This window comes from Oncorhynchus mykiss, chromosome 5, assembly GCF_013265735.2.
Source record: "Oncorhynchus mykiss isolate Arlee chromosome 5, USDA_OmykA_1.1, whole genome shotgun sequence".
NCBI lineage: Eukaryota > Metazoa > Chordata > Actinopteri > Salmoniformes > Salmonidae > Oncorhynchus > Oncorhynchus mykiss.
Window position 1 is genome coordinate 10,548,206 of NC_048569.1, and position 27,151 is coordinate 10,575,356.

The window sequence follows — 27,151 nt, forward strand, 5'->3', positions numbered from 1 at the left end:
TACAACTGACTGGAATAGTTTGACTGACTGTATCCAGGCAGCTGGTTTTGAGTTGCATGGTTTGTGCATTGGCGCTTTTCTCCTTAACTCGACATCTGTTTAAATCAATAGTCTTTTTTTGTATTACTGTGGGTCAGGACAGAGCTTTCCAGTAAGTAACCACTTGTTAGACCAGGGACTCTGTCTAGACGTGTTAGTGTTGAGTCTGCAGTGTTAGTGGTCTTAGGGGACATGCCAGGGATCAAATGGCTACATTTCCCTCCTGGTTAAATCCTCCTTTTTGTATTTCCACTAAATATTATTTGACCGATTGGGCGCGGCATGGGGCTTTTTAAAGAGATGGATGCTTTATACCTCCCTTTTCTCTTCTCCTGCTTGCTCTGTTACTGGCGGAAGGAAGCAGCCGTGTTGTTGGCCCACTGCGAGTCCAGTGCTTTTGTTTTCTTCTACCCTGATTAACATAACGTTGTCACCTGTCCCTCAGCTGTCAATGCCAATAGATCTTCTCTGTAATGCACTGGATATGAATACCAGCCACCCTGAATGAACACTCTGCTAGTTGTGCATGTAAACATGTAGACTACCACTATATGGTCACTTTATTTAGCCTTGTGGTCTTAATGTTTTTAGAGTGTGTGTGTGTGTGTGTGTGCGCGCAAAAGGCTTTAGATGTGATGGAAGCTGTCAAGATGTCGATACATGGTTTTGAACCATGCACAAGCTCAAACATTTTTTTTTTCTTAAATAATGTATACTAATATATTTGATTTTCTTCACAGGCCTTGCACAACTCAATCAAAAACGACAAGCTGGAATGGGCCATGTAAGTAAGATTCTATTTTGAACTCTAAACTTAAGCATTCGTGGGCCAATATAGGGAGAGCATGTCGATACTGTATATGAATAAAATGTTTCTATAGCTACCCTGGCATCTTCCACATCTTACTACTGTACCTACTAGAACGAACGAGGTGACGTCTCAGCATTTACACTGCCCCAGTGTACCATTCAAAAGGGCAACATGATCCCATTTAATAAACTCTGTTTCAGACCCAATTTAATTACATTGGTCACACATTATTTGTGTTGCAGGCCTCGTGAAAATAAATTGGAACCAATGGGCGCCACAGTCAATTATCTAGTTGGTGGCAGATGAATTGTGCAAATGTACTCCACTGAAAATGTAAACTAGTTAAACGATGCATAGAAATACCGTGTCAATTATGTGTTGCGTATATATCGAATTCTCCAGGGAGCGAGTTATCGACAATGGAGTGTTCAGTCGATAAGGAATCATGTTTTTATTTTCATTGTTTGTAGACATTTAAGACGTTTACAACAATGTGCATCAAGTTATACTGGATGACATTGAATTTATAATTTGGGACTCATCTAAAATGACTCTTAGCATTTTGTAAAAATGATTTTCATAAGACTAAAGGGACCCGTAGGACTATGTTCAAACAAAGCTGTGGATATGTAAATGTGTGTTTGTATATCATCCCATGCTAAATGATAGGACAGGTGACAGCTGAGCAGTGTACCGTAATTAGCATTAGAAAAACATGACAATCTGTCTCCCTGATAAAAGTAATAAGGAATGAAGCTGGCCTATTGTGCCATTGGTAATTTACAAAGTCCTCTCAATGAGCTACAACAGGCCAGTGGTGATCTGAAAGTCCTCTCAATGAGCTACAACAGGCCAGTGGTGATCTGAAAGTCCTCTCAATGAGCTACAACAGGCCAGTGGTGATCTGAAAGTCCTCTCAATGAGCTACAACAGGTCAGTGGTGATCTGGAAGTCCTTCGTCACTGCTTGGGACCAGGGTTGTTAGCATTTAGTTAAAATACGCGCTTCTCACACAATGTTTCAAACCTCCATGACCCTGCTGCTTTAATCGATCTCTAAGAAGGTTTGCAGACAAATACTGCACTGTATTAACTCAGAGCCAGACACCGACTGATTCAAAACAAATGTCTTCATTCATTCTAGATATTTCTAAAATAGAATATTAATTTTGACCAAGCGGATTGAAAGCGTGTATACATGGAAGGTGTATCACAATTGCTAAATTTAAACAGAATTCAATACACATTGTCATTTTTGGATATCTGTTTGACATGACTGCGTTATGGTAGCTAGCAAAAGAGTGTAGTAGCATTTGCTTACTTACTGTAAACTACCGTAGCTAGCTAATGATCTTGGCTAACTGGGTTGAGACAATTAACTTATTTACCGCTCTTTGCAAGCAAACAAAGGCTGTCTGCAGTTTTGTTTACATTCTTGCAGTTTGTCATCTCCATTTTCCAAGAATATTAGCCTTCAATGTTATTTGAGGTGAAAGATCATTTTTGACATTAAGGGGCCCAAGCCGGAAGATTTTAAATGCCACAGTAGTAAGGGATGTTTAACTTGTCATTGAAAACGTAGCATAGACCGACCCAAAGGATACATTAACATGAAATGGATTACACTTGGTACATAAATGGTTATTGTAGCACTGGTTGAAGTTGAATGTGTTGTGTGATGGAGGAGCCTTCACTGTCCCCTCGCCAAAAATGGCTGCCATGAACGGAAAATACTCCTCTGTTGTCACAGCGACAGTTTTTCTGTTGCGTCACATTAATGTACATGCAAAGGCATATAGACAAATTAGGATATTCAGCATGTTACACCAGGGGAATCCTGTTCTTGGACTAAAAAGCATGCTCAATGGAGAAACTCATTTAAAAGTGCTTAATCAAGATCCGGGAACCGTCCCTGTCAGTGCATGACCAGTGTAACTAAGCAAGTAGTACATTTTACAAATCCATGTATGAAAGAAGATTGCTTGCGCCAAAATAATTATATTAGGAATCTTGTAGAAAATGTCTCTTCAATCAAATCAGACCGGCCTGCAGCTACTAAGACCATGGGGACCTTTAGTTCAAATTTCATTTAGGATAAAGTCATTGAAGGCAGTCCCTCATTGTTTTGAATATGTATATTGAATAATGTTTTATATGTCCTGGTATTAAAGTAGGCCACCGCTCAAAATCTTGGCCTTGTCTTCAAAGCTGTTATGTCAATATCCAGTTCTGGTTTGTTGCTAGTATCAACTAGGCCTACTTTAAACACAAATGTATACTACACAGCAGTGATGATCAAAAAGTGAGATGCCAATCATATTAGTAGTTTCTCAAACCTGTTAACAGTGTAGAGGAAGCCCGGACTATCTACATGATGAGTTTAGTGGTGTTTTTAGGTAATGGCCCCACTGCAGCATTTCTGACCTGAGCACAGCCCCACAAAGCTTGGCTGCACTCCTGATCCACAGCTGCTCGCCTTTTAATAAGAACATATTCCTTGTGAGCACTGTGGGCCTGCTGGAATAGGTTCCCTAAAATACAATTAGTAGTAGTCTGTAGTAGTCTGTTGCGGAGTTGTTTTTGTCAAAATTCAGAAGTATTCATAGTTTCACTATTTCACTACGTTTTAGGAGTTCATGGCTCAACCGCAGTGCGGGAACCCAGATCGTATGTATTCTGAGCATAGCAATTAAACTAAATGGACATGGCAAACTCCAGAGTGTGGCTGTCAGATAATGAGACGAGGGAAAGTGCATGAGGAAATATATGGCTTTGCTATAATTTACTAGTTTATCTTAAAGATTGTGCGGGTCATACCATAACTCTGTCTCAAGAGACTCCCTGGTGTTGAGCTACTTTGCGGAAGATGCAGGGGAAACAGGTGCTAAAACTAAGTTCATTCCAATTACAGCAATTGATTACCCATATCTCTTTGTTGTTGGGTCAAATAACTCATATCTGTTAACGTTGCTTAATTGCTGCCAACTCTGAAACCTCAAGGCGAGTGTGTGTGTGATGAGAAGATGTATTACTGAATACGTGCTTCTTCACCTGCATTGCTTGCTGTTTGGGGTTTTAGGCTGGGTTTCTGTACAGCACTTTGAGATATCAGCTGATGTACGAAGGGCTATATAAAATAAATTTGATTGAATATGGGACATTATGGTTACACTGTAGCTCACTTTGAAGTGCACAAAAAAAATGGGTTGTAATGATGCCATTATGAAGCATTTGATGTCATGGTCATGTTCTATACTGGTTGTATTGAAGCATTTTAGGATGTCAGGTTCTAATCTGTCTGCATAGATGCATTGTATAATGTCATGGTCATGTTCTATACTGGTTGTATTGAAGCATTTTAGGATGTCAGGTTCTAATCTGTCTGCATAGATGCATTGTATAATGTCATGGTCAGGTTCTAATCTCGCGGCTTAGAAGCATTTGATGTCATGGTCATGTTCTATACTGGTTGTATTGAAGCATTTTAGGATGTCAGGTTCTAATCTGTCTGCATAGATGCATTGTATAATGTCATGGTCAGGTTCTAATCTCGCGGCTTAGAAGCATTTGATGTCATGGTCGGGTTCTACACTGGCTGCATAGAACCATTTTATGATGTCATGGTTGGGTTCTACACTTTTTTTTCCTTTATCAGATACCTACCAGAATAAGTCTTTATCAGGTTATGTGGGTATATGTCCAGATACCTACCAGAATACGTCTTTATCAGGTTATGTGGGTATATGTCCAGATACCTACCAGAATACGTCTTTATCAGGTTATGTGGGTATATGTCCAGATACCTACCAGAATACGTCTTTATCAGGTTATGTGGGTATATGTCCAGATACCTACCAGAATAAGTCTTTATCAGGTTATGTGGGTGTATGTCCAGATACCTACCAGAATAAGTCTTTATCAGGTTATGTGGGTATATGTCCAGATACCTACCAGAATAAGTCTTTAACAGGTTATGTGGGTGTATGTCCAGATACCTACCAGAATAAGTCTTTATCTGGATCTGGTCCTAATCCAGTCATGAAAATGATTACCTGGTTTTAATAGAGACTAGTTCGTTAATCTGTTTATGACCTCTCAACCAGAAAACTAGACAATTATGTCTAAAGGAACTTTTTAAAGGAACAAATGTTTTTCTACCTGTGAGTGAGTGCCCTATCGTCTGACCATATTCCTGTGACCCTGAAATACAGCTGGAACACAGTCAAAACAGGTTTTAAAAAATGAATCTGGGGTTTAGCAACCTACGTAGCAAATTGCCAATGGTAAGATGTATATAAATCCATGTACAGTGCATACGGAAGGTATTTCAACTCCTTCCCTTTTCAAAATTTGGTTACGATACAGCCTTATTCTAAAATGGATTAAATAAAACAATGTTTTTAACCTCTCTAGGGTACGTGGGACGCTAGCATCCCATCTGGCCAACGTCCAGTGAGATTGCAGAAAGCCATATTCAAATACAGAAAACATATTTTACATAGGTTTAAAGATGAACTTCTTGTTAAACCAACCACAGTATCATATTTATAAAATGCTTTTTGGCAAAAGCATACCTAACCCAGAACATAGCCCAGTTGACAAATTATTACAAACAGTAACCAGCCAAGCAGAAGCTTTACAAAACTCAGAAATAGAGAAAATTAATCCCTTACCTTTGATGATCTTCATATGGTGGCAATCAGAAGACATTAATTTACTCAATAAATGTTCCTTTTGTTCGATGAAGTCTTTTTATATCCAAAAACCTCAGTTTTGTTAGCGTGTTTTCTTCAGTAATCCACAGGCTCAAACGCAGTCAAAACAATCAGACAAAAAAAATCAAAATTGTATCCGTAAAGTTCATAGAAACCTGTCAAACAATGTTTATATTCAATCCTCAGGTTGTTTATTTAGCCTAAATGATCTATAATATTTCAACCGGACAATAACGGCGTCAATATAAAAGGTAAAGAAGAAATGCACATGCGCATGAAAAAGCTCTGCGACACGGTAGGGTCCACTCGTTCAGACTGGTCTTACTCCCTAATTTATAAGAATACAAGTCTGAAACGATTTCTAAAGACTGTTGACATCTAGTGGAAGGCATAGGAACTGCAAATGGAGTCCTAAGTCAATGGATACTGTAATGGCGTTGAATAGAAAACTACAACAAAACAAAAAAAACTACTGGATTTTTCTCAGGTTTTCGCCTGCTAAACAAGTTATGTTATGCTCACAGACACTGTTAACAGTTTTGGAACCTTTTAGAGTGTTTTCTATCCAAACCTACCAATTGTATGCATATCATATCTTCTGGGCCCGAGTAGCAGGCAGTTTAATTTGGGCATGCTTTTCATCCAAAATTCCGAATGCTGCCCCCTACCCTAGAGAAGTTAACAATCTGCATTCAATACCCCATAATGACAAAGCGAAAACTGTTTTAGACATGTTTGCGCATTTGTGTGTGTGTGTATTTTCAATCATTCAGACCCTTTGCTATGAGACTCAATGTAGCTCAGGTGCGTCCTGTTTCCATTGATCATCCTTGATGTTTCTACAACTTGATTGGAGTCCACCTGTGGTAAATTCAATTGATCAGACATGATTTGGAAAGTCACACACCTGTCTATAAAGGTCCCACAGTTGACAGTGCATGTCAAAGCAAAAACCAAGACATGAGGACGAAGGAATTGTCCAAAGAGCCTCAAGACAGGATTATGTCGAGGCACAGATCTGGGAAGGCTACCAAAAAATATCTGCAGAGTTGAAGGTCCCCAAGAACACAGTGGCCACCATCATTCTTAAATGGAAGTTTAGAACCATGAAGACTCTTCCTAGAGCTGGCCGCCCAGCCAAACTGAGCAATCGGGGGAGAAGGGCCTTGGTCAGGGAGGTGACCAAGAACCCGATGGACACACTGACAGAGCTCCAGAGTTCCTCTGTGGAGATGGAAGAACCTTCCAGAAACACAACCATCTCTGCAGCACTCCACCAATCAGACCTTTATGGGAGTTTGGCCAGATGGAAGCCACTCCTCAGTTAAAGGCAAGACAGCCTGCTTGGAGTTTGCCAAAAGACACCTAAAGGGCTCCGACCGTGAAATACTAGATTCTCTGGTCTGATGAAACCTATATTGAACTCTTTGGCCTGAATGACAAGCCTCACATCTGGAGGAAACCTGGCACCATCCCTACGGTCAGGCATGGTGGTGGCAGCATCATTCTGTGGGGATGTTTTTCAGCATCAGGGATTGGGAGACTAGTAAGGATTGAGGGAAAGATGACCGTGGAAAGTACAGAGATCCTTGATGAAAACCTGCTCCAGAGTGCTCAGGACTTCAGTCTGGGGCGACGGTTCACCTTCCAACAGGACGACCCTATGCCCACAGCCAAGACAACTCAGGAGTCGCTCCGCGACAAGTCTCTGAATGTCCATGAGTGGCCCAGCCAGAGCCCGGACTTGAACCTGATCAAACATCTCTGGAGAGACCTGAAAAGGGCTGTGCAGCGACACTCCCCATCCAACCTGACAGAGCTTGAGAGGATCTGCAGAAAAGAATGGGAGAAACTCACCAAATACAGGTGTGCCAATTTTGTAGCGTCACACACAAGACTCAAGGCTGTAATCGCTGCTAAAGGTGCTTCAGCAAAAGGTCTCAATACTTACGTAAAAGTGATATTTCAGTTTATAAGATATATTTTTTGTTTTGTTATTATGGGGTATTGTGTGTAGATTTATGGGGGGGGGGGCGGACAATATCATCCATTTTAGAATAAGGTTCTAAAGTAGCAATATGTAAAAAGTCAAGGGGTCTTGAATACTTTCTGAATACACTGTATATACAGTAAGTTTGGACACCTACTCATTCAAGCGTTTTTTAATATATTTTTTTACTGTTTCTACATTGTAGAATAATAGTGAATGTGTGTGTGTGTGTGTGTAGTACGTTGGTATGAAACATTTGGTTTGGTTTTCCCACATACTGCACAGTATACAGTCCCCATGTGGGAGAAGTCTGAACACCCGGGCCTAGTTGTCACATTTTGCTGCCTTCATTTTAAATCTGTTCTCTTGCAGTGTTACTTAAAGGCCTTGATGCAATCAGGATGGATGATTTGGACTGGATTTCTTTAGCACAGGCTTCTTCCTTCTCAGTCTTGTCATACAGGCCAGTATTGTGGAGTGAATGCATTGTTGATCCATGCATAGTTTCTCACCACTCAGCCTATGAACTCGGTTGCTGTTTTAAAAGCACCTTTAGCCTCAGTGATATCCCTGAGCAGGTTGTATTCATTACAACCCGAGTTGCGCAGCAGTCTAAGGCACTGTATCGCAGTGCTAGAGGCGTCACTACAGACCCTGGTTCGATCCCGGGCTGTGTCACAAACGGCTGTGACCAGGAGTCCCATATGGCGGTGCACAATTGGCCCAGCGTCGTCCGGATTAGGTCAGGGTTTGACCGGGGTAGGCCATCATTGTAAATAAGAATTTGTTAAATTAAAGATTACATTTTAAAAATAAACATTCCACGACTCAGTTAGGATGGACGGACAGATCTGGGTGATTTGATACTTCATCCACAGATGTAATTACCATACGTGACCGTACTCAAAGGGATATTTATGTCTTGGAATTATTTCATGACCTTCCTCTGATCTGTGGCTGTTGAATGTGAAATTTGTGCAGGGTGTACTGTAGACCTTGACTAGGCAGGCACTGTAACTAGCTCCTTAAATGTCTGGGTTAGAATACTGCATTAATCCTTTTTCATTTTGTTCACTGAGAACTATATTTGAGTTTCAAAATCACCAGCAGTTCCATAAACAAGACCATATTTAGAGTTCCATGTTTGTGAATAGAAACTGATACACTCAAAGATCAAACTCATTGGTGTAATGGCATTGTGTCCTGTGTGTGTGGTGCTGTACTACCCAGTGATTGTGTGTGTGCACCAGGGTGTGCCATGACACGGAGGTTCCAGAATTGATTGTGATGAAGGTGGACAGGGCGACGTTAGTAGAGCCGCCTGACTGGGGCTGTTGTTCCCACTGCACAAACACCCCCACTGAGTCCCCTAGTGAAAGCATAGCACGCCAACAAAGCACCAAACAACATTCTAAGTGGTCAATAGTACATAATTTACTACGACAGCGGAGTGGTTCTGTAGGATTTACTACGACAGCGGAGTGGTTCTGTAGGATTTACTACGACAGCGGAGTGGTTCTGTAGGATTTACTACGACAGCGGAGTGGTTCTGTAGGATCTACAACGACAGTGGAGTGGTTCTGTAGGATCTACTACGACAGCGGAGTGGTTCTGTAGGATTTACTACGACAGCGGAGGGGTTCTGTAGGATTTACTACGACAGCGGAGTGGTTCTGTAGGATTTACTACGACAGCGGAGTGGTTCTGTAGGATTTACTACGACAGCGGAGTGGTTCTGTAGGATCTACTACGACAGCGGAGTGGTTCTGTAGGATCTACTACGACAGCGGAGTGGTTCTGTAGGATTTACTACGACAGCGGAGTGGTTCTGTAGGATCTACTACGACAGCGGAGTGGTTCTGTAGGATCTACTACGACAGCGGAGTGGTTCTGTAGGATCTACTACGACAGCGGAGTGGTTCTGTAGGATTTACTACGACAGCGGAGTGGTTCTGTAGGATTTACTACGACAGTGGAGTGGTTCTGTAGGATCTACTACGACAGTGGAGTGGTTCTGTAGGATCTACTACGACAGCGGAGTGGTTCTGTAGGATCTACTACGACAGCGGAGTGGTTCTGTAGGATCTACTACGACAGCGGAGTGGTTCTGTAGGATTTACTACGACAGCGGAGTGGTTCTGTAGGATCTACTACGACAGTGGAGTGGTTCTGTAGGATTTACTGCGACAGCGGAGTGGTTCTGTAGGATCTACTACGACAGTGGAGTGGTTCTGTAGGATCTACTACGACAGTGGAGTGGTTCTGTAGGATCTACTACGACAGCGGAGTGGTTCTGTAGGATTTACTACGACAGCGGAGTGGTTCTGTAGGATCTACTACGACAGCGGAGTGGTTCTGTAGGATCTACTACGACAGTGGAGTGGTTCTGTAGGATCTACTACGACAGTGGAGTGGTTCTGTAGGATCTACTACGACAGTGGAGTGGTTCTGTAGGATCTACTACGACAGCGGAGTGGTTCTGTAGGATTTACTACGACAGCGGAGTGGTTCTGTAGGATCTACTACGACAGCGGAGTGGTTCTGTAGGATCTACTACGACAGTGGAGTGGTTCTGTAGGATCTACTACGACAGCGGAGTGGTTCTGTGGTTCTGTAGGATATACTACGACAGTGGAGTGGTTCTGTAGGATAAACTACGACAGCGGAGTGGTTCTGTAGGATCTACTATGACAGCGGAGTGGTTCTGTAGGATATACTACGACAACCAGAAAGCTCCAAAAGCACAGCCTCTTTTCCACTAGAAAATAACCCTAATGATGGGAGGTGAAAAAAAGCCAAATTGCTTCTATCCATTCAGGGAGTATGATCAAAGTTATCTTGCCTCTTACCTAGCCAACATCTGCAACACAGAATCCTATTTGTCGGTTTTATTTCCAGAGATGGCGATGAGCTGAAGAAGTCTCTGTCTGAGCTGGCAGACAACAAGGACAATAAAAGTATCACGCGGATCAGCAGTGGCAGTAACCCCTTCCTGGACATTGCCCACGACCCCAACGCCGCAGTCTACAAAACAGGCTTCCTGGCCCGCAAAATCCACGCCGACATGGACGGCAAGAAAAGTAAGTGATCACTGAGTCTTAGACTGATTTTTGCCTTCAGATGAACCCAAGCTGGCCCATTTTAAATGTCCCTTACATACAGTATGTAACACATGGTATTTAAAATGGCTCTGTGCTCAGCATGTATTTCATATGCCCACTTAGGTTATTATTAGCATTCTGTGGGTTCCTAACTAGCCTCTGTCAGAGAAACATATTTTATACCATTTCTAATGAGGGATGGGATTTTTCAGGCTTTTTGAAATGCTGATTTGCTGCAGCCTCTCGGTTAAAAGACTAAGCATTGTGACAAACCTCTGCTCTCTAGGATCCCACTAATGGCCCCTGTCTGAAGCTCCAGATTCCACCTCGACCTTCAGATTGTGATGTTTGTCTGGAAACAGTGGAGACAAATAGGTCATTAATATAATTGCTGCGTAATGCGAAACCCCTAACGGGTGCACTTTAGATGCAGAACCTGCCGGTTAACCCGACGAGAATGGATGGTGTTGGTGTTTCACATCCATTTATCTCTGGGCACTAATGACTTTACCTGCTGACTTATTAGCACTGAGCTTCATGCCTGCAGAAAACCATCCAGATTACAGTCAACATCTGCTGCACAGGGTAACCCGGCGTTTTTATACACAAGTTTAATTTACTTCCGAGATACCACGATGGCTTTCCAACTGATAGTAAATATATTGAAATATATGGCATGAAACGAGAGGTCACCGGTTAAAGTGTTAGAAGCTGCTTGATTAATGTCTTTGATAAATGTTTAGTATTCCGTATCAGGTCCTGTCGTCGAGGTTTACACCATGCAGATTGTTTACAATGGCCTATTTAAATTCTGGACACAGCTCGTGGGAGATAAGTCACCCAAAATGAAGCCCTCTCAAGTATCAGTCTCTATGGTCATTGTAAATAACTATAGTGATGCCTCTCAGAGCAGGCCGGTTTCAGGTACATTAATCCAAGCCAGGAACATTCCAAACAGTCAGACCTTTCCTCCAATATTTTCCATACCCCTGGATGGTTATTAACTTCCTATACCATTACCAATGGAGTTTAAAAGCAGCTCTGGTTACGAGTTTCAACTCATTTCTGATCCCCGCTAATCACATGATGCTCTGTAAGAATGCACGTCGTTGTCCCACGGGGCTGCAACATTATGACCAGCTAGAGACGAGATTCTCCCAACTTCGGACTCTAGGTCTGCTTTCCAAATGGCACCCTACTCCCTATATAGTGCACCCTATGGGCCATGGTCAACAGTTAAAGGAATAGGGTGTCATTTTGGATGCAGCCCTAGGCACTGCTCAGAATGAATGCCATTGTCCCACACATGTGGCACGGCTGAAAATACACTTTTTACATTTTTGTTTTGCCACATTTTTTTTAATCTTCCAACTGAATGATTTAGATTACTTTTGCTAAATTGTTCATTATCTGATTTGGGTTTTGTTTTGATCAGTTGTTGAGTTGATGTCAAAATCATGAAAGAAGGATTTTAAAGTAATGGGGCAGACCTGAAATTAATTCCAGAACTTGATTCCATTCCGATTCCTCGTCTCTATATGAATTCCTTATTTGATTGGAATTAAATGATTGTCCCCAACACTGAAGCAGATTGTATCCGTGATTAACACAACAGACTAGAGATTAAATTGCAATTGAACATTACTTCAGCTCTTACACAAATAATATTGTACCTAATAATCATAATTATCTTATTAAAATGATGTTGTTGGTCACTAAAATGTCCCCTTTCATTTTCCAGCACCAAGAGGAAAGCGAGGCTGGAAAACGTTCTATGCTGTTCTCAAAGGAATGATCCTCTACTTGCAGAAGGTAATACAATGCTATGTATACCACCTTGAATGAAGCTTCCTGTAACATGTGTGGTCGTTGCTCAGGTTAACATGTCATTGATGACACTGAGTTGACTATGTCCATTCTATTTGTCTGGCAAGGTAGCCTAGCGGTTAGGAGTGTTGTGCCGGTAACCAGCAGGTAGCCTAGCGGTTAGGAGCGTTGTGCCAGTAACCAGCAGGTAGCCTAGCGGTTAGGAGCGTTGTGCCAGTAACCAGCAGGTAGCCTAGCAGTTAGGAGCGTTGTGCCGGTAACCAGCAGGTAGCCTGGCGGTTAGGAGCGTTGTGCCGGTAACCAGCATGTAGCCTAGCGGTTAGGAGCGTTGTGCCGGTAACCAGCAGGTAGCCTAGCGGTTAGGAGCGTTGTGCCAGTAACCAGCATGTAGCCTAGCGGTTAGGAGTGTTGTACCGGTAACCAGTAGGTAGCCTGGCGGTTAGGAGCGTTGTGCCAGTAACCAGCAGGTAGCCTAGCGGTTAGGAGCATTGTGCCAGTAACCAGCAGGTAGCCTAGCGGTTAGGAGCGTTGTGCCGGTAACCAGCAGGTAGCCTAGCGGTTAGGAGCGTTGTGCTGGTAACTAGCATGTAGCTTAGCGGTTAGGAGCGTTGTGCCGGTAACCAGCAGGTAGCCTAGCGGTTAGGAGTGTTGTGCCGGTAACCAGCATGTAGCCTAGCGGTTAGGAGCGTTGTGCCAGTAACCAGCAGGTAGCCTGGCGGTTAGGAGCGTTGTGCCAGTAACCAGCAGGTAGCCTGGCGGTTAGGAGCGTTGTGCCGGTAACCAGCAGGTAGCCTAGCGGTTAGGAGCGTTGTGCCGGTAACCAGCATGTAGCCTAGCGGTTAGGAGCGTTGTGCCGGTAACCAGCAGGTAGCCTAGCGGTTAGGAGTGTTGTGCCAGTAACCAGCAGGTAGCCTGGCGGTTAGGAGCGTTGTGCCAGTAACCAGCAGGTAGCCTAGCGGTTAGGAGCGTTGTGCTGGTAACCAGTAGGTAGCCTGGCGGTTAGGAGCGTTGTGCTGGTAACCAGTAGGTAGCCTGGCGGTTAGGAGCGTTGTGCCAGTAACCAGCAGGTAGCCTAGCGGTTAGGAGCGTTGTGCCGGTAACCAGTAGGTAGCCTAGCGGTTAGGAGCGTTGTGCTGGTAACCAGTAGGTAGCCTAGCGGTTAGGAGCGTTGTGCTGGTAACCAGTAGGTAGCCTAGCGGTTAGGAGCGTTGTGCTGGTAACCAGTAGGTAGCCTAGCGGTTAGGAGCGTTGTGCTGGTAACCAGTAGGTAGCCTAGCGGTTAGGAGCGTTGTGCTGGTAACCAGTAGGTAGCCTGGCGGTTAGGAGCGTTGTGCTGGTAACCAGTAGGTAGCCTGGCGGTTAGGAGCGTTGTGCTGGTAACCAGTAGGTAGCCTAGCGGTTAGGAGCGTTGTGCTGGTAACCAGTAGGTAGCCTGGCGGTTAGGAGCGTTGTGCCAGTAATGAAACGTTGCTGGTTCAAATACCCCCCCCCCCAGCGGACTAGGTGAATAATCTGTCAATGTGCACTTGAGCAAAGCACTTAACCCTAATTGCTCCTGTAAGTCGCTCTGTAAATGTAAGAAAGCATTAAATGTTGCAAATAATTTTATTAACACCATATGTGCCACACAGTGCACATAGTTCCATATACTACCCATATGTTTCCAACTAGGGGTGTTAATGGTAAACTGTTAATCGGTTAGCCGCCGAAAATACATTTGACCGGTCATGCATATCGGTCTAAAGGTCATTTGCATAATTTAGTTGAATTAAATTGGCGGGTGTGTATTTTCGTTAATAGTAACCCCAGTCACAGCAAACAACAATAGTAAATGCGATGGTGTGTTAAACTGTTGATTACCACGATTTAAAAATAGCTATTTTCATTTCTCAATCTCAACTCGTAATTAAAGTACGCCTCGCATTCGCTATTCGAGTGCATAGGCTGTAGTCAACAGAAGGCGAGCAGTTATTTTTATAAAGACTTCCTGGTGCCATTAACCGGCAGTTCTCTCCTGTTCTATTCGCTTTCATATCACCTTTTCGTTGTCCAGAAGCCAAAGGCACAATCCTAGTCATATTAGCAACCCATCCTTGTTGCTATTAGATTACCCTCTAAGTTTCTAAGGGATATTTTCATCTCTGTCACACATGGAACCTCTTGCATTAGGGTGAACTGTTAAGAACAGTTCTCCTGCTAATTGCATTTTGGCAAATATCGTTTTATTAGTTGCTTCATTACAGCAGTTGCATGTTCAATAACAACATTATAGTCTTTTGACTGGAAGACGATAGGCTTGCTATGATTGCAGGTTTCCATTAAGCTGTGTTAATGACAAATGGCTCTTTGTATGCATGCATCGTATTTTCTCTTGGTCGTGTTACTGTTCGTTGACCGGTTAATGAGGGTCAGTTAGTCGGCAGCGAAATTTACCGAAATGTGTACCCCTTTTTCCAACCTTATCAAACCCCTGATCCTAGGCCAACTCTTACTGTCTGGACTGCCAGATAGGCACAGAGTCAACCCACATTGGTCCTCTCTCTGGGCCAGGATCAGTGCAGAGCAGATATCATGTCCAATGCTGCAGCTAAGCTGCTTGTGAGGACACAGTCATGTTCAGTAGGGAGAAAACGTGTTGAAGGACTTTAACAACCTGAAATTGAGAACACAGTTAAGAATACAGATTTTTGTATTCGGCACACAACCCAAATGGCACTGCCAAGGCAAAAAAAGGCAATTGTATTATTTTGATGTTCTCTGGCAGTCAGACACCCCACCCCTGTTAGACACCCCACCTCTCTGTGTCAGTTTTGGGAGGGGAAGTTATTGTTATGAGTCCTCTTATGTTACCAACCAGAGCAACTTAATTATTCCAGCATGGATGATCTCTAATGGCTACAGATGGGACCAGTCAACATGTCACTTCTCTTGTGGCCAGCATCCGTTCTGCCTACCCCATCACTAACAGATGCAGCTATTAATTATCAACATCTGTAGTAGAATATTGGATTACATTTTAATATCTGAAGTGGCACAGACAAAATGTTTCCAAATGTAAACATGGTCCTTATTAAAACCTTATCGTGCTAAACATGGTCCTTATTAAAACCTTATCGTGCTAAACATGGTCCTTATTAAAACCTTATCGTCCTAAACATGGTCCTTATTAAAACCTTATGGTGCTAAACATGGTCCTTATTAAAACCTTATGGTGCTAAACATGGTCCTTATTAAAACCTTATCGTGCTAAACATGGTCCTTATTAAAACCTTATGGTGCTAAACATGGTCCTTATTAAAACCTTATCGTGCTAAACATGGTCCTTATTAAAACCTTATCGTGCTAAACATGGTCCTTATTAAAACCTTATCGTGCTAAACATGGTCCTTATTAAAACCTTATGGTGCTAAACATGGTCCTTATTAAAACCTTATCGTGCTAAACATGGTCCTTATTAAAACCTTATGGTGCTAAACATGGTCCTTATTAAAACCTTATCGTGCTAAACATGGTCCTTATTAAAACCTTATCGTGCTAAACATGGTCCTTATTAAAACCTTATCGTGCTAAACATGGTCCTTATTAAAACCTTATCGTGCTAAACATGGTCCTTATTAAAACCTTATCGTGCTAAACATTTTTCCTCCTTGTGACTGATTTCAATCCCTAGTGACAGGTGAGCTCTGTAGCCTGGTGCCGCTGCTCTGTAGCCTGGTGCTGCTGCTCTGTGGCCGGGTGCCGCTGCTCTGTAGCCCGGTGCCGCTGCTCTGTAGCCTGGTGCCGCTGCTCTGTGGCCGGGTGCCGCTGCTCTGTGGCCGGGTGCCGCTGCTCTGTGGCCGGGTGCCGCTGCTCTGTGGCCTGGTGCCGCTGCTCTGTGGCCTGGTGCCGCTGCTCTGTGGCCGGGTGCCGCTGCTCTGTGGCCGGGTGCCGCTGCTCTGTGGCCGGGTGCCGCTGCTCTGTGGCCGGGTGCCGCTGCTCTGTGGCCGGGTGCCGCTGCTCTGTGGCCGCGTGCCGCTGCTCTGTGGCCCGGTGCCGCTGCTCTGTGGCCCGGTGCCGCTGCTCTGTGGCCGGGTGCCGCTGCTCTGTGGCCCGGTGCCGCTGCTCTGTGGCCCGGTGCCGCTGCTCTGTGGCCCGGTGCCGCTGCTCTGTGGCCCGGTGGAAATGGCTAGGAAACCGGCAGTCTTGTGGATTGCGTTTCTACTTCTGTGTGCTGATTTTGATGCCTGGCTGCAAGAGGCTGCTGTGGTATTGTCGGCTAATGACCAATGACGTTACAGCTACATTAACTTTGGAGTAGCAATCACCGCAAATGAATCTGTGTGCCTCGTCAATAGGCTCTGGGAAGCAGAGAATAATTTGTCCTACGTTTATAATGTGAACTCCTGTGACGTGTGGAGGCAGTGAGGTGCTCAGACTTGCCACCAGCTCTAGGACTCATCACAACACCTGAGAACACTGAGTGACAATCACGACGGTCAGAGGTCAATTGCACTTCCCTTTAGTACATCACACACACAGGAAGTTACATAAACTACTCCTGGAATTCAGTAATGGTTCTTACGAAACATTATGCTCTGGAGATGTATGGAAGGCACCTTTAAAGATGATTATAAAAGGTTGCCAGTACTCCTACATATCTGAATAATGTAAATCCTGATGCGTATTTCAGCATAACTGTTCAACTGTTTTATAACTGAAGTGAGGGTCAAAATAGTGCATTCCGCTTGTTGACATGGTTATGAACTTTCTAGGGTGTAAATTGGATGGAGTGTGCACTTGTAGAGGCTTTAAGTGCAGTTTTATTGCAGGGCAAAACAGACTGGTTGTGTTCATCTATTTTTCTGTGTCCTAGTCCAGTTTCTCTATTCCAGTTTCCTATTATCTTGATCTGATGCCGTGTGTTTTACTGTAGAGACTGTAGTGTTTGACTGTAGAGACTGTAGTGTTTGACTGTAGAGACTGTAGTGTTTGACTGTAGAGACTGTAGTGTTTGACTGTAGTGTTTGACTGTAGTGTTTGACTGTAGTGTTTGACTGTAGTGTTTGACTGTAGTGTTTGACTGTAGAGACTGTAGTGTTTGACTGTAGTGTTTGACTGTAGTGTTTGACTGTAGTGTTTGACTGTAGAGACTGTAGTGTTTGACTGTAGAGACTGTAGTGTTTGACTGTAGAGACTGTAGTGTTTGACTGTAGAGACTGTAGTGTTTGACTGTAGAGACTAGTGTTTGACTGTAGAGACTGTAGTGTTTGACTGTAGAGACTGTAGTGTTTGACTGTAGAGACTGTAGTGTTTGACTGTAGAGACTGTAGTGTTTGACTGTAGAGACTGTAGTGTTTGACTGTAGAGACTGTAGTGTTTGACTGTAGACTGTAGTGTTTGACTGTAGACTGTAGTGTTTGACTGTAGAGTTTGACTGTAGAGTTTGACTGTAGAGTTTGACTGTAGAGTTTGACTGTAGAGTTTGACTGTAGAGTTTGACTGTAGAGTTTGACTGTAGAGTTTGACTGTAGAGTTTGACTGTAGAGTTTGACTGTAGAGTTTGACTGTAGAGTTTGACTGTAGAGTTTGACTGTAGAGTTTGACTGTAGAGTTTGACTGTAGAGTTTGACTGTAGAGTTTGACTGTAGAGTTTGACTGTAGAGTTTGACTGTAGAGTTTGACTGTAGAGTTTGACTGTAGAGTTTGACTGTAGAGTTTGACTGTAGAGTTTGACTGTAGAGTTTGACTGTAGAGTTTGACTGTAGAGTTTGACTGTAGAGTTTGACTGTAGAGTTTGACTGTAGAGTTTGACTGTAGAGTTTGACTGTAGAGTTTGACTGTAGAGTTTGACTGTAGAGTTTGACTGTAGAGTTTGACTGTAGAGTTTGACTGTAGAGTTTGACTGTAGAGTTTGACTGTAGAGATGTAGTGTGTAGAGATGTAGTGTGTAGAGATGTAGTGTGTAGAGATGTAGTGTGTAGAGATGTAGTGTGTAGAGATGTAGTGTGTAGAGATGTAGTGTTTTACGGGTGGACGCTGTGGTGTTTTAGGGGTGGACGCTGTGGTGTTTTAGGGGTGGACGCTGTGGTGTTTTACTGTTGGACGCTGTGGTGTTTTACTGTTGGACGCTGTGGTGTTTTAGGGGTGGACGCTGTGGTGTTTTACTGTTGGACGCTGTGGTGTTTTAGGGGTGGACGCTGTGTTAGACTTGTGTGTTACTGTCGACTCTAGGGTATTTTGTATTGTATTTGGGGGGAAAATGCATTGAGAAGATTGTGTAGTAGTGGTGATTTTAATGAATGAATTTGCATGGTATTGAAAAATGACACTGCTTTGAATTATTGTTGGTGAAGGATGACCGGCAGGGCTCTAGATGATAAATTCAGAACGACAAATTTTCCATGTAGTGCGATCGACAGCAGGAATATTGAATCTCTGGGATGTTAGGCAAATGATCAACCGTAACCTATTGAAGCTAAATGATCAACCGTAACCTATTGAGGCTAAATGATCAACTGTAACCTATTGAGGCTAAATGATCAACTGTAACCTATTGAAGCTAAATGATCAACTGTAACCTATTGAAGCTAAAGGATCAACTGTAACCTATTGAAGCTAAATGATCAACTGTAACCTATTGAATCTTTGGGATGTTATGTTAAATTATAACCTTGATATGCCACCTGACAGGTTTACTGTTATCAGCACCCCAGGCAATACTGTTTACCATTCTCCACACATTTGTCAATGCACTGAGTTGCAAAGGTGTGAGGGGATTTCATATGAATCCCCACCCCTCGTATTCAGACACCTCTGTCTCGTCAAGCTAGATTTGTTGATGAAGTCAGTTCAACTACTTTGTCATCTTTTAAGCCATCCTGAGTCACTATTCTGTGTCATTTGAGTTTTGTACGCCATGAGGGGGTCGCTCAAGTAACTGTTTTATGACACAAAACAAAAAGGTTTGACCAACTTCACACTGGCCTACACAGAAGGTCATGGGTTGCATTCATATCATATACTCCCTCCTGTTGCATTTAAAAGCAGCAGCAGGCAGCAGCAGGTTCGTAAGCATTCATTCAAACAGCACTTTCCTGCGTTTGCCAGCAGCTCTTCGCTGTGCTACAAGCATTAAGCTGTTTATGACTTCAAGCCTATCAACTCCCGAGATTAGGTTGGCAATACTATAGTTTCTATAAGAACATCCAATAGTCAAAGGTATATGAAATACAAATGGTATGAAGAGAAATAGTCCTATAATTCCTATAATAACTACAACCTAAAACTTCTTAACTGGGAATATAGAAGACTCATGTTAAAAGAACCACGAGCTTTCATATGTTCTCATGTTCTGAGCAAGGAACTTAAACGTCAGCTTTCTTACATGGCACATATTGCACTTTTACTTCTCCAACACTTTGTTTTTGCATTTTTTTAAACAAAATTCAACATGTTTCATTATTTATTTGAGACTAAATTGAGTTTATTGAAGAATTATATTACGCTAAAATAAGTGTTCAGTATTGTTATAATTGTCATTATTACAAATATATAAAAATCGCTTTTTTTTTGGTCCTCCAATAATCAGTATCGGCATTGAAAAATCAAATGGTCGACCTCTAATTGGTGCAAGCATGGCTGGACAGTGCACTCTTCCGGAGAAGAGTTTAGAGCAGGGGTTGTCAACAGGCAGTGATACATTTTTTTTGGCCCCCTAGTTTTGAATTTTTTTTGTCGTTTTGGACAAAAAATTGTCATTTAGGAAATCTGTATCCAAGTATTCCCACAGAAAAAGATGTGATCGTGTCTCAATGTTATTATTTTGAAATACATTCTATTTGGGGGCTTAGTTACTTAGTCAATTCGCAGTGTAAAAATGATGTTCTGGCCCCCAGAACCATCTCAGATTTAGAGCCAGCCATGGTATCATATACCCAGTGGGGAAAATGGAACAGTGAGACATGATGTTACTTTATGGTTGTGAACTATTTTTCTGGTTGAGAAAATATCATATGATTACATCCAACTGGTTTCTTATGCAGTGTAGGGGTGTGTGACCCCATGCCTGATTTCTGTTGTTGTCTCCTACCCTCCCACAGGATGAGTACAAGGCTGAGAAGGCCCTCTCAGAGGAGGACCTAAAGAATGCCATCAGCATCCACCACGCCTTGTCCATCAAAGCCGTGGACTACGAGAAGAAGCCCAACGTTCTCAAGCTCAAGACAGCTGACTGGAGGGTCTTCCTTTTCCAGGCCCAGTAAGTTGGCTCTGGAGTGAAGTTTACCCTAGGGTGATCTAGGATCAGCTTTCCCTCCAATTCTAACCTGAACCATTAGTGGGAGAAATGAAAATCTGACCCCAGGATCAGCGTCTAGGGGCAACTTCACCTTTTATCCTTAAATTGCACCACCAGCGACCGCTGCCTCTGCAATCGGGTGGCACAATTTACTGCCGCAAAACAACCCAACGTTATTTCCAGTAGAGCTAGAGAGACGAGGGAGAGAAAAGGACCACTTCTGGAAGCAAAATGTCATTTCACGCTTGGCTTCAAGCGCAGTGAAAATCCATTTGTCTCGGCCATTACTCTGTCCAAAGTCTATTGTTCTTGGTTTCCTTTGTTCCCTCATCATGGAATATTCCAGGTGCCTAATAGAGGTGCTTATCATTGAAGAAGATAGGACCTCCTCCTGGGATGTGCTTCCATGATGCATAAATGAACAGTGGCACAGTTGGGTTGTATTTCTATGTAGTTCACCGTACTCTATCAACTTTGAACGATTATTTTCCCCATCACAACCGAACACATTGCTATTCCAGGGAAAATGTTTGCGGCTTTAGCCTGGGTTTGGTTGAATACCAAAGCTGTGTTTTATTCAAAATGTTCCCATATAAAGTATTGTAAGTTGTTTATTTGTCTCTGTTTCCCAACAGAAGCCCAGAGGAAATGGACTCTTGGATCAGAGTAGTCAACTCTGTGGCGGCCATGTTCTCTGCCCCCTCGTTTCCCGCCGCCATTGGCTCTCAGAAGAAATTCAGCCGTCCACTGCTACCGGCCACCACCACGAGGATGTCACAGGTACGGTAGAGCCTCCAGAAACACCACCTCTGGAATATCACCGTTACCTACAGTACCAGTCCAATGTTTGGACACACCTCCTCATTCAATGGTTTTTCTTTATTTGTACTATCTTCTACATTGTAGAATAATAGGGAAGACATCAAAACTATGAAATAACACATATGAAATCATGTAGTTACCAAAAAAGTGTTAAACAAATTCTTCAAAGGAGCTGCCCTTTGCCTTGATAACATCTTTGCACAATCTTGGCATTTTCTCAACCAGCTTCACCTGTAATGGTTTTCCAACCGTCTTGAAGGAGTTCCCACATATGCTGAGCACTTGTTGGCTGCTTTTCCTTCACTCTGCGGTCCAACTCATCCCAAACCATCTCAATTGAGTTGCGGTCGGGTGATTGTGGAGGCCAGGTCATCTGTCGCAGCACGCGATCACTCTCCTTCTTGGTAAAATAGCCACAGTGGGAACCACACAAGCAGAGATCATCCGTTCACCAACTGCGTCTTAAAGACACAGCGATTGGAACCAAAAATCTCCAATTTGGACTCATCAGACCAAAGGACAGATTTCCACTGGTCTAATGTCCATTGCTCGTTGTTCTTGGCCCAAGCAAGTCTGTTCTTCTTATTGGTGTCCTTTAGTAGTGGTTTATTTGCAGCAATTTGACCATGAAGGCCTGATTGGGGTGGCAGGTAGCCTAGTGGTTAGAGCGTTGGACTAGTAACCGAAAGGTTGCAAGATCGAATCCCCGAGCTGACAAGATAACAAATATCTGCCGTTCTACCCCTGAACAAGGCAGTTAAACCCACTGTTCCTAGGCCGTCATTGAAAATAAAAATTTGTTCAAGATCAAGTTCTTATTTACAATGACGGCCAAACCCGGACAACACTGCCCTACAGAACTCTCAATCACTGCCGGATGTGATAGATAGAGCCTGGAATCAAACCAGGTACTTTAGTGATGCCTCTTGCACTGAGAAGCAGTGCCTTAGACCACTGCGCCACTCGGGAGCCCATATTGAGATGTGTCTGTTTCGCACTCTGTATCATTTATTTGGGCTGCAATTTCTGAGTCTGGTAACTCTAATGAACTTATCCTCTGCAGCAGAGGTAACTCTGGTTCTTACATTCCTGTGGCGGTCCTCATGAGAGCCAGTTTCATCATAGCGCTGGATCATTTTTGCTACTGCACTTGAAAACTTTCGAGGTTCTTGAAATTTCCCGGATTGACTGACCTTCGTGTCTTAAAGTAATGATGGACTGTTTCTCTTTTCTTTTTTGAGCTGTTCTTGCCATAATGTGGATTTAGCCCTATTTGGTAAAAGACCATATTCTGTATACCCTCCCTACCTTGTCACAACACAACTGATTGGCTCAAATGCATTAAGAAGGAAAGAAATTCCACAAAATAACTTTTATCAAGGCACACGTGTTAATTGAAATGCATTCCAGGTGTCTACCTCATGAAGCTGGCTGAGGGGAATGCCAAGGCATAGGGTGGCTACTTTGAAGAATCTCAATTTTGATTTAACTTTTTTTGGTTACTACATGATTCCATATTCCAAACTATTTCATAGTTTTGATGTCTTCACTATTATTCTACAATGTAGAAAATAGTAAAAATAAAGAAAAAACGTTTAAGTAGGTGTGTCCAAACTTCCGAATGGTACTGTAGGTAAACATTAGGATTCCCTCACGGAGAGCCCAAACTTTCACTTTAGTCAAACGTTCACTTCTGCCATTGATATAAATGCCTGACTAGCGCAAATGTCCTTCTAGACCAGGGGTGAGCAACTCCAGTCCTCCAGGGTCTGATTGGTGTCCTATTTTTTTCTCCATCCCTAGCAAACACAGCTGATTTAATCAATGTCATTCTAAACTGAAGATCATGATTAGGTGATTACTGGAGTCAGGTGTGTTAGCTGGGGCAAAACTGTGACACCAATCAGGCCCTCGAGACTGGAATTGCCCACCCCTGTTCTGGACCGTGGTCAATCTCCAAGACATTTCTGTAAAAAAAAAACAACGATAAAGCCCTGCGTAAAAAAAAAAAATTTTTTTTTTTTTGCGCTGTTGGCGGTAGGTGCACTTGATTCAGCAGCCCTAGCGCCGGGAAGGGAAAGTGTTCCCATTTTTGAACCATTTAATATGTCTGAAGGTAGAGCTCTGCCTACCCGTTAGGCCCAGAGAGAAAATCAAGTGCACCTGCTGGCAAATCAGATGGAATGGAATGGACAGCAAAGTTGATACTGTGACATTTAAAAAACGTTTAAAGCATAACTATAGACTCGATGAATACAGCCGAGCTGCTGATTTTGTGTAAGTTCATGTTTAAGTTTTTCAGCTGTCAACCTTTTTTATTGCTTATGAAAAGGGGTTGAACATTCTCCCCTGCTGCCGCTCATGCTACAACTAGCACTGCAGCTGCAATGAATGGGTATAGAAAAGTGTTCCGATAAGCTTGCGTTGCTGTCATTAGCGGCTTTTTTTTTATATCGTGGAATATTTTCCTTTCTCTGGTCAATGGAGTCACAACATGAATTGGTGCATGCGGCAGAAATAATGCGGTGTGACTTGAGTTTCACCACCAGCTTTAAAGACTGGCCCCTTTTCTCAACGCAGGGAAGGAGGGACGGTGAGTTGGGTGAGAGGCAGCCTCACCGCTTCTCCCTCCCTCCCCTCAGACTGACCATCAGATGTTGGCCATCAGTCCAATATGCAGTGATAACTTACTGCACAAACCTCTTTAATACAGAACTGGTTTTAATTGGTTCATGTTGCATTGGCTTACTTTATTTTGTTATTCTTAATCTGAGCAGTAGATCGCGGCTTGCATTTTGACTTAGAGAGTGATATTGACGCAGAAATGGTTGGTGACCACTGTTCTAGACCAGCTTACCATTTAAATACATTGTTGGCCCAGAATAATTTTTTGAGATGACTGTCTGGTGTTTTAAGAACCTGGTATTACATCTATAAAGTGCTATCTACAGGAGGAACAGCTGAAGTCTCACGAGGCAAAGCTGAAGCACGTCTCCACAGAGCTGGCAGAGCACAGATCCTACCCTCCTGACAAGAAGGTTAAAGCCAAGGAGATCGACGAGTACCGACTCAAAGAGCACTACCTGGAGTTTGAGGTAAGACATCACCATTCACCACAGATGTGCTCTGGTTCACATGGTCTTTTCTTTTATGCCGCTTCACTCTTGTTTCGTTCTGCATCTAGCCCTTCCGAACACTGATCCGTGCGGACACAGACCGTTTCTGACATGCCTCCAGGCAGACCGCTGGGGAAGTCTCTGACAACCTTAATGAAGCTTTGCTTTTCTTATCTGCCAGGCTCAGGAGTGCATGTCTCTCAGCCCTGCTCTCTATTCTGAACACGGGCGTGTCCTTAGGTCAAGATTCCAAGGATATCACCAAAGATGGGATAGAAACATTTGAAGTCTTGTTAACTTTATTGATTTGCATTAGTTTTTTTTTTAAACACACAAGGTCACAAACTGCCCAAGTAGCTGCTTGAAAGGTCATTCTTGGCGTTTGTTTCCCGGATTTAAAGTAGAGTGGTTATGGTCGACGTACAGTATGCATCTATCACTGTTTAGGGTGTGGCTGTACTGGCAAGCTTAATGAGAGCATATGTAAAAGGAACTCTCTGACCTCTATTGTCATGGCGTTACAATATAGAGCTCAGACAAACATCCATTAAAATGTCATTTCAATTTCATCCCTTGAGCTCATTTATGCTGGTGAACACAAGAAAATCTATTTATTTACATGAGTCTTACACATTGATTATGGATAAAGAATCTTTTTAATATTTTTTTCTTCTGAGAAAGCATTAGTTGACACGCTTCTCTTCAGTGTCAGCAATTATTCCATCACAGCTTTCCTCTGGCCTTCCTCAATTTCCATGTCATAGGTTTCTAATGAACCCCACCAAAGCCCTGTATTAATTGAGCTGTGACTGTAGCACTGTTTTCCAATCAAACTTCCACAGGAGAAGACACGACCTCATCAATAACCTTCTTCATTGAGCAAATTGTTTTTTTTTGTTTGTTTTTTTCATCAAAGAAACAGTGCTTTCTTGAAGTGCCAGATAATCAATTAAATTGTGTGCTCCCTTTGTGCAAAACATCATAGGAATAATGATATCCTCCTGGCTTTACCACTCTGCCTGCGGAGCTTTACCACTCTCCTACTCTACACCCCCGCCTGTCGCGCCGACACCCCCGCCTGTCGCCCTCTATATAGTGCACTACCCTTTGGGCCCTGGTCAAATGCAGTGCACTATAAAGGGAATAGGGTGTCATTTAGGACGCAGACCCTGTTTACACAGGGATCAATGTGGTCAGATCTCTTGGAGTAAGGTTCAGACATACAGGTCAGGACCCTCAGATCCTGAACTCTAACCCTCAGCTCCCTAACCCTCAGAACTTTTTCTTAAATCTGTTAATGGTTGATTGCAGTCTTTTTACTGTGTCAAGCCCACAATCGCCAAAACAAAAGCTAGAGAGAGAGGGCATAGACAGTTACAGGCATACCTCTGTGAATGACATTCATCAAGCACAGCACTTACACAAATCATTCACTAAACCCTAACCCTCAGCTAACTCTTGTAATGAATCATGTGGAAATTTAGCAAGTTTAGAAGACTAAACTGCTTGGAGGACCCTGGATTGTAAACTGTCATGTTCATAACATATTGATTAACAGTAGCTAGGCTGGGGAGAAGTCTGTTCATAATAAAGTGTTACTCTGCATTCTTAACAGCACTGTCAACGCGGCAGGTCCTAGTTTTGTTGCACCTGGTTTACTGTTCAGCCATGTGGTCAGGTGCCACAAAGAGGGACTTAGCAATTGGCTCAGAACAGGACAGCACGGCTGGCCCTTGGATTTACACATTCAGCTGATATTAATAGTATGCATGTCAATCTCTCCTGGCTCAAAGTGGAGTAGAGATTGACTTCATCACTACTTGTGTTTGTGAGAGGTATTGCCATGTTTAATTCACCGAGCTGTCTGTCTGAACTACTGACACCCACAGCTCAGACCCTCATTCATACCCCAGACATGCCACCAGAGGTCTCTTCACAGTCCCCAAGTTGACTATGGGAGCCGAACAGTACTACATAGAGCCATGACTGTATGAAGATGGCGCCGGAGGGGGATGGCTGCAGTCTTATTGGCTCTTACCAACCGTACTATTTTAGTTTTTTCCGATATTCGTAACTAGTTTTGTACATAATGTTGCTGCTACTGTCTCTTATGACCGAAAAGAGCTTCTGGACATCAGAACTGCGATTACTCACCTCAGATTAGATCGTTTTTCTTCAAGGAGTCTGACAGGAGGGTGATACTAGACACCCGACCAGGCCCTCATCCCCGTCATTCGCTGAAGAAGGAAACATATTTTGCGGAAAAAGATTAGGGTGGCTTACGAGGATCAGTCGACGAGTGGCTAATCTGCCTTTGCCTTCCGTCCTGCTAGCTAACATTCTATCGCTGGAAAATAAATGGGACGAACTGAAAGCACGTATATCCTACCAACGGGACATTAACTGTAATATCTTATTTTTCACTTAGTCATGGCTGAACGACGACATTAAGAAAA

The 27,151-nt window shown here is 43.1% G+C and overlaps 1 protein-coding gene across 11 annotated transcripts in view; it reads left to right on the forward strand.

Annotated features, from left to right (window-relative positions):
• Positions 1–27,151, forward strand: part of psd3l (pleckstrin and Sec7 domain containing 3, like) — a 139,660-nt gene that overhangs the window by 103,122 nt on the left and 9,387 nt on the right. For all 11 annotated transcript variants that reach the window (XM_021601636.2, XM_021601635.2, XM_021601634.2 and 8 more), the window contains 6 exons: positions 780–823; positions 10,453–10,634; positions 12,397–12,467; positions 20,561–20,718; positions 21,393–21,537; positions 24,531–24,674. In XM_021601636.2, coding sequence (XP_021457311.2) covers positions 780–823; positions 10,453–10,634; positions 12,397–12,467; positions 20,561–20,718; positions 21,393–21,537; positions 24,531–24,674 — 744 coding nt within the window. The remainder of the gene's footprint in view (positions 1–779; positions 824–10,452; positions 10,635–12,396; positions 12,468–20,560; positions 20,719–21,392; positions 21,538–24,530; positions 24,675–27,151) is intronic.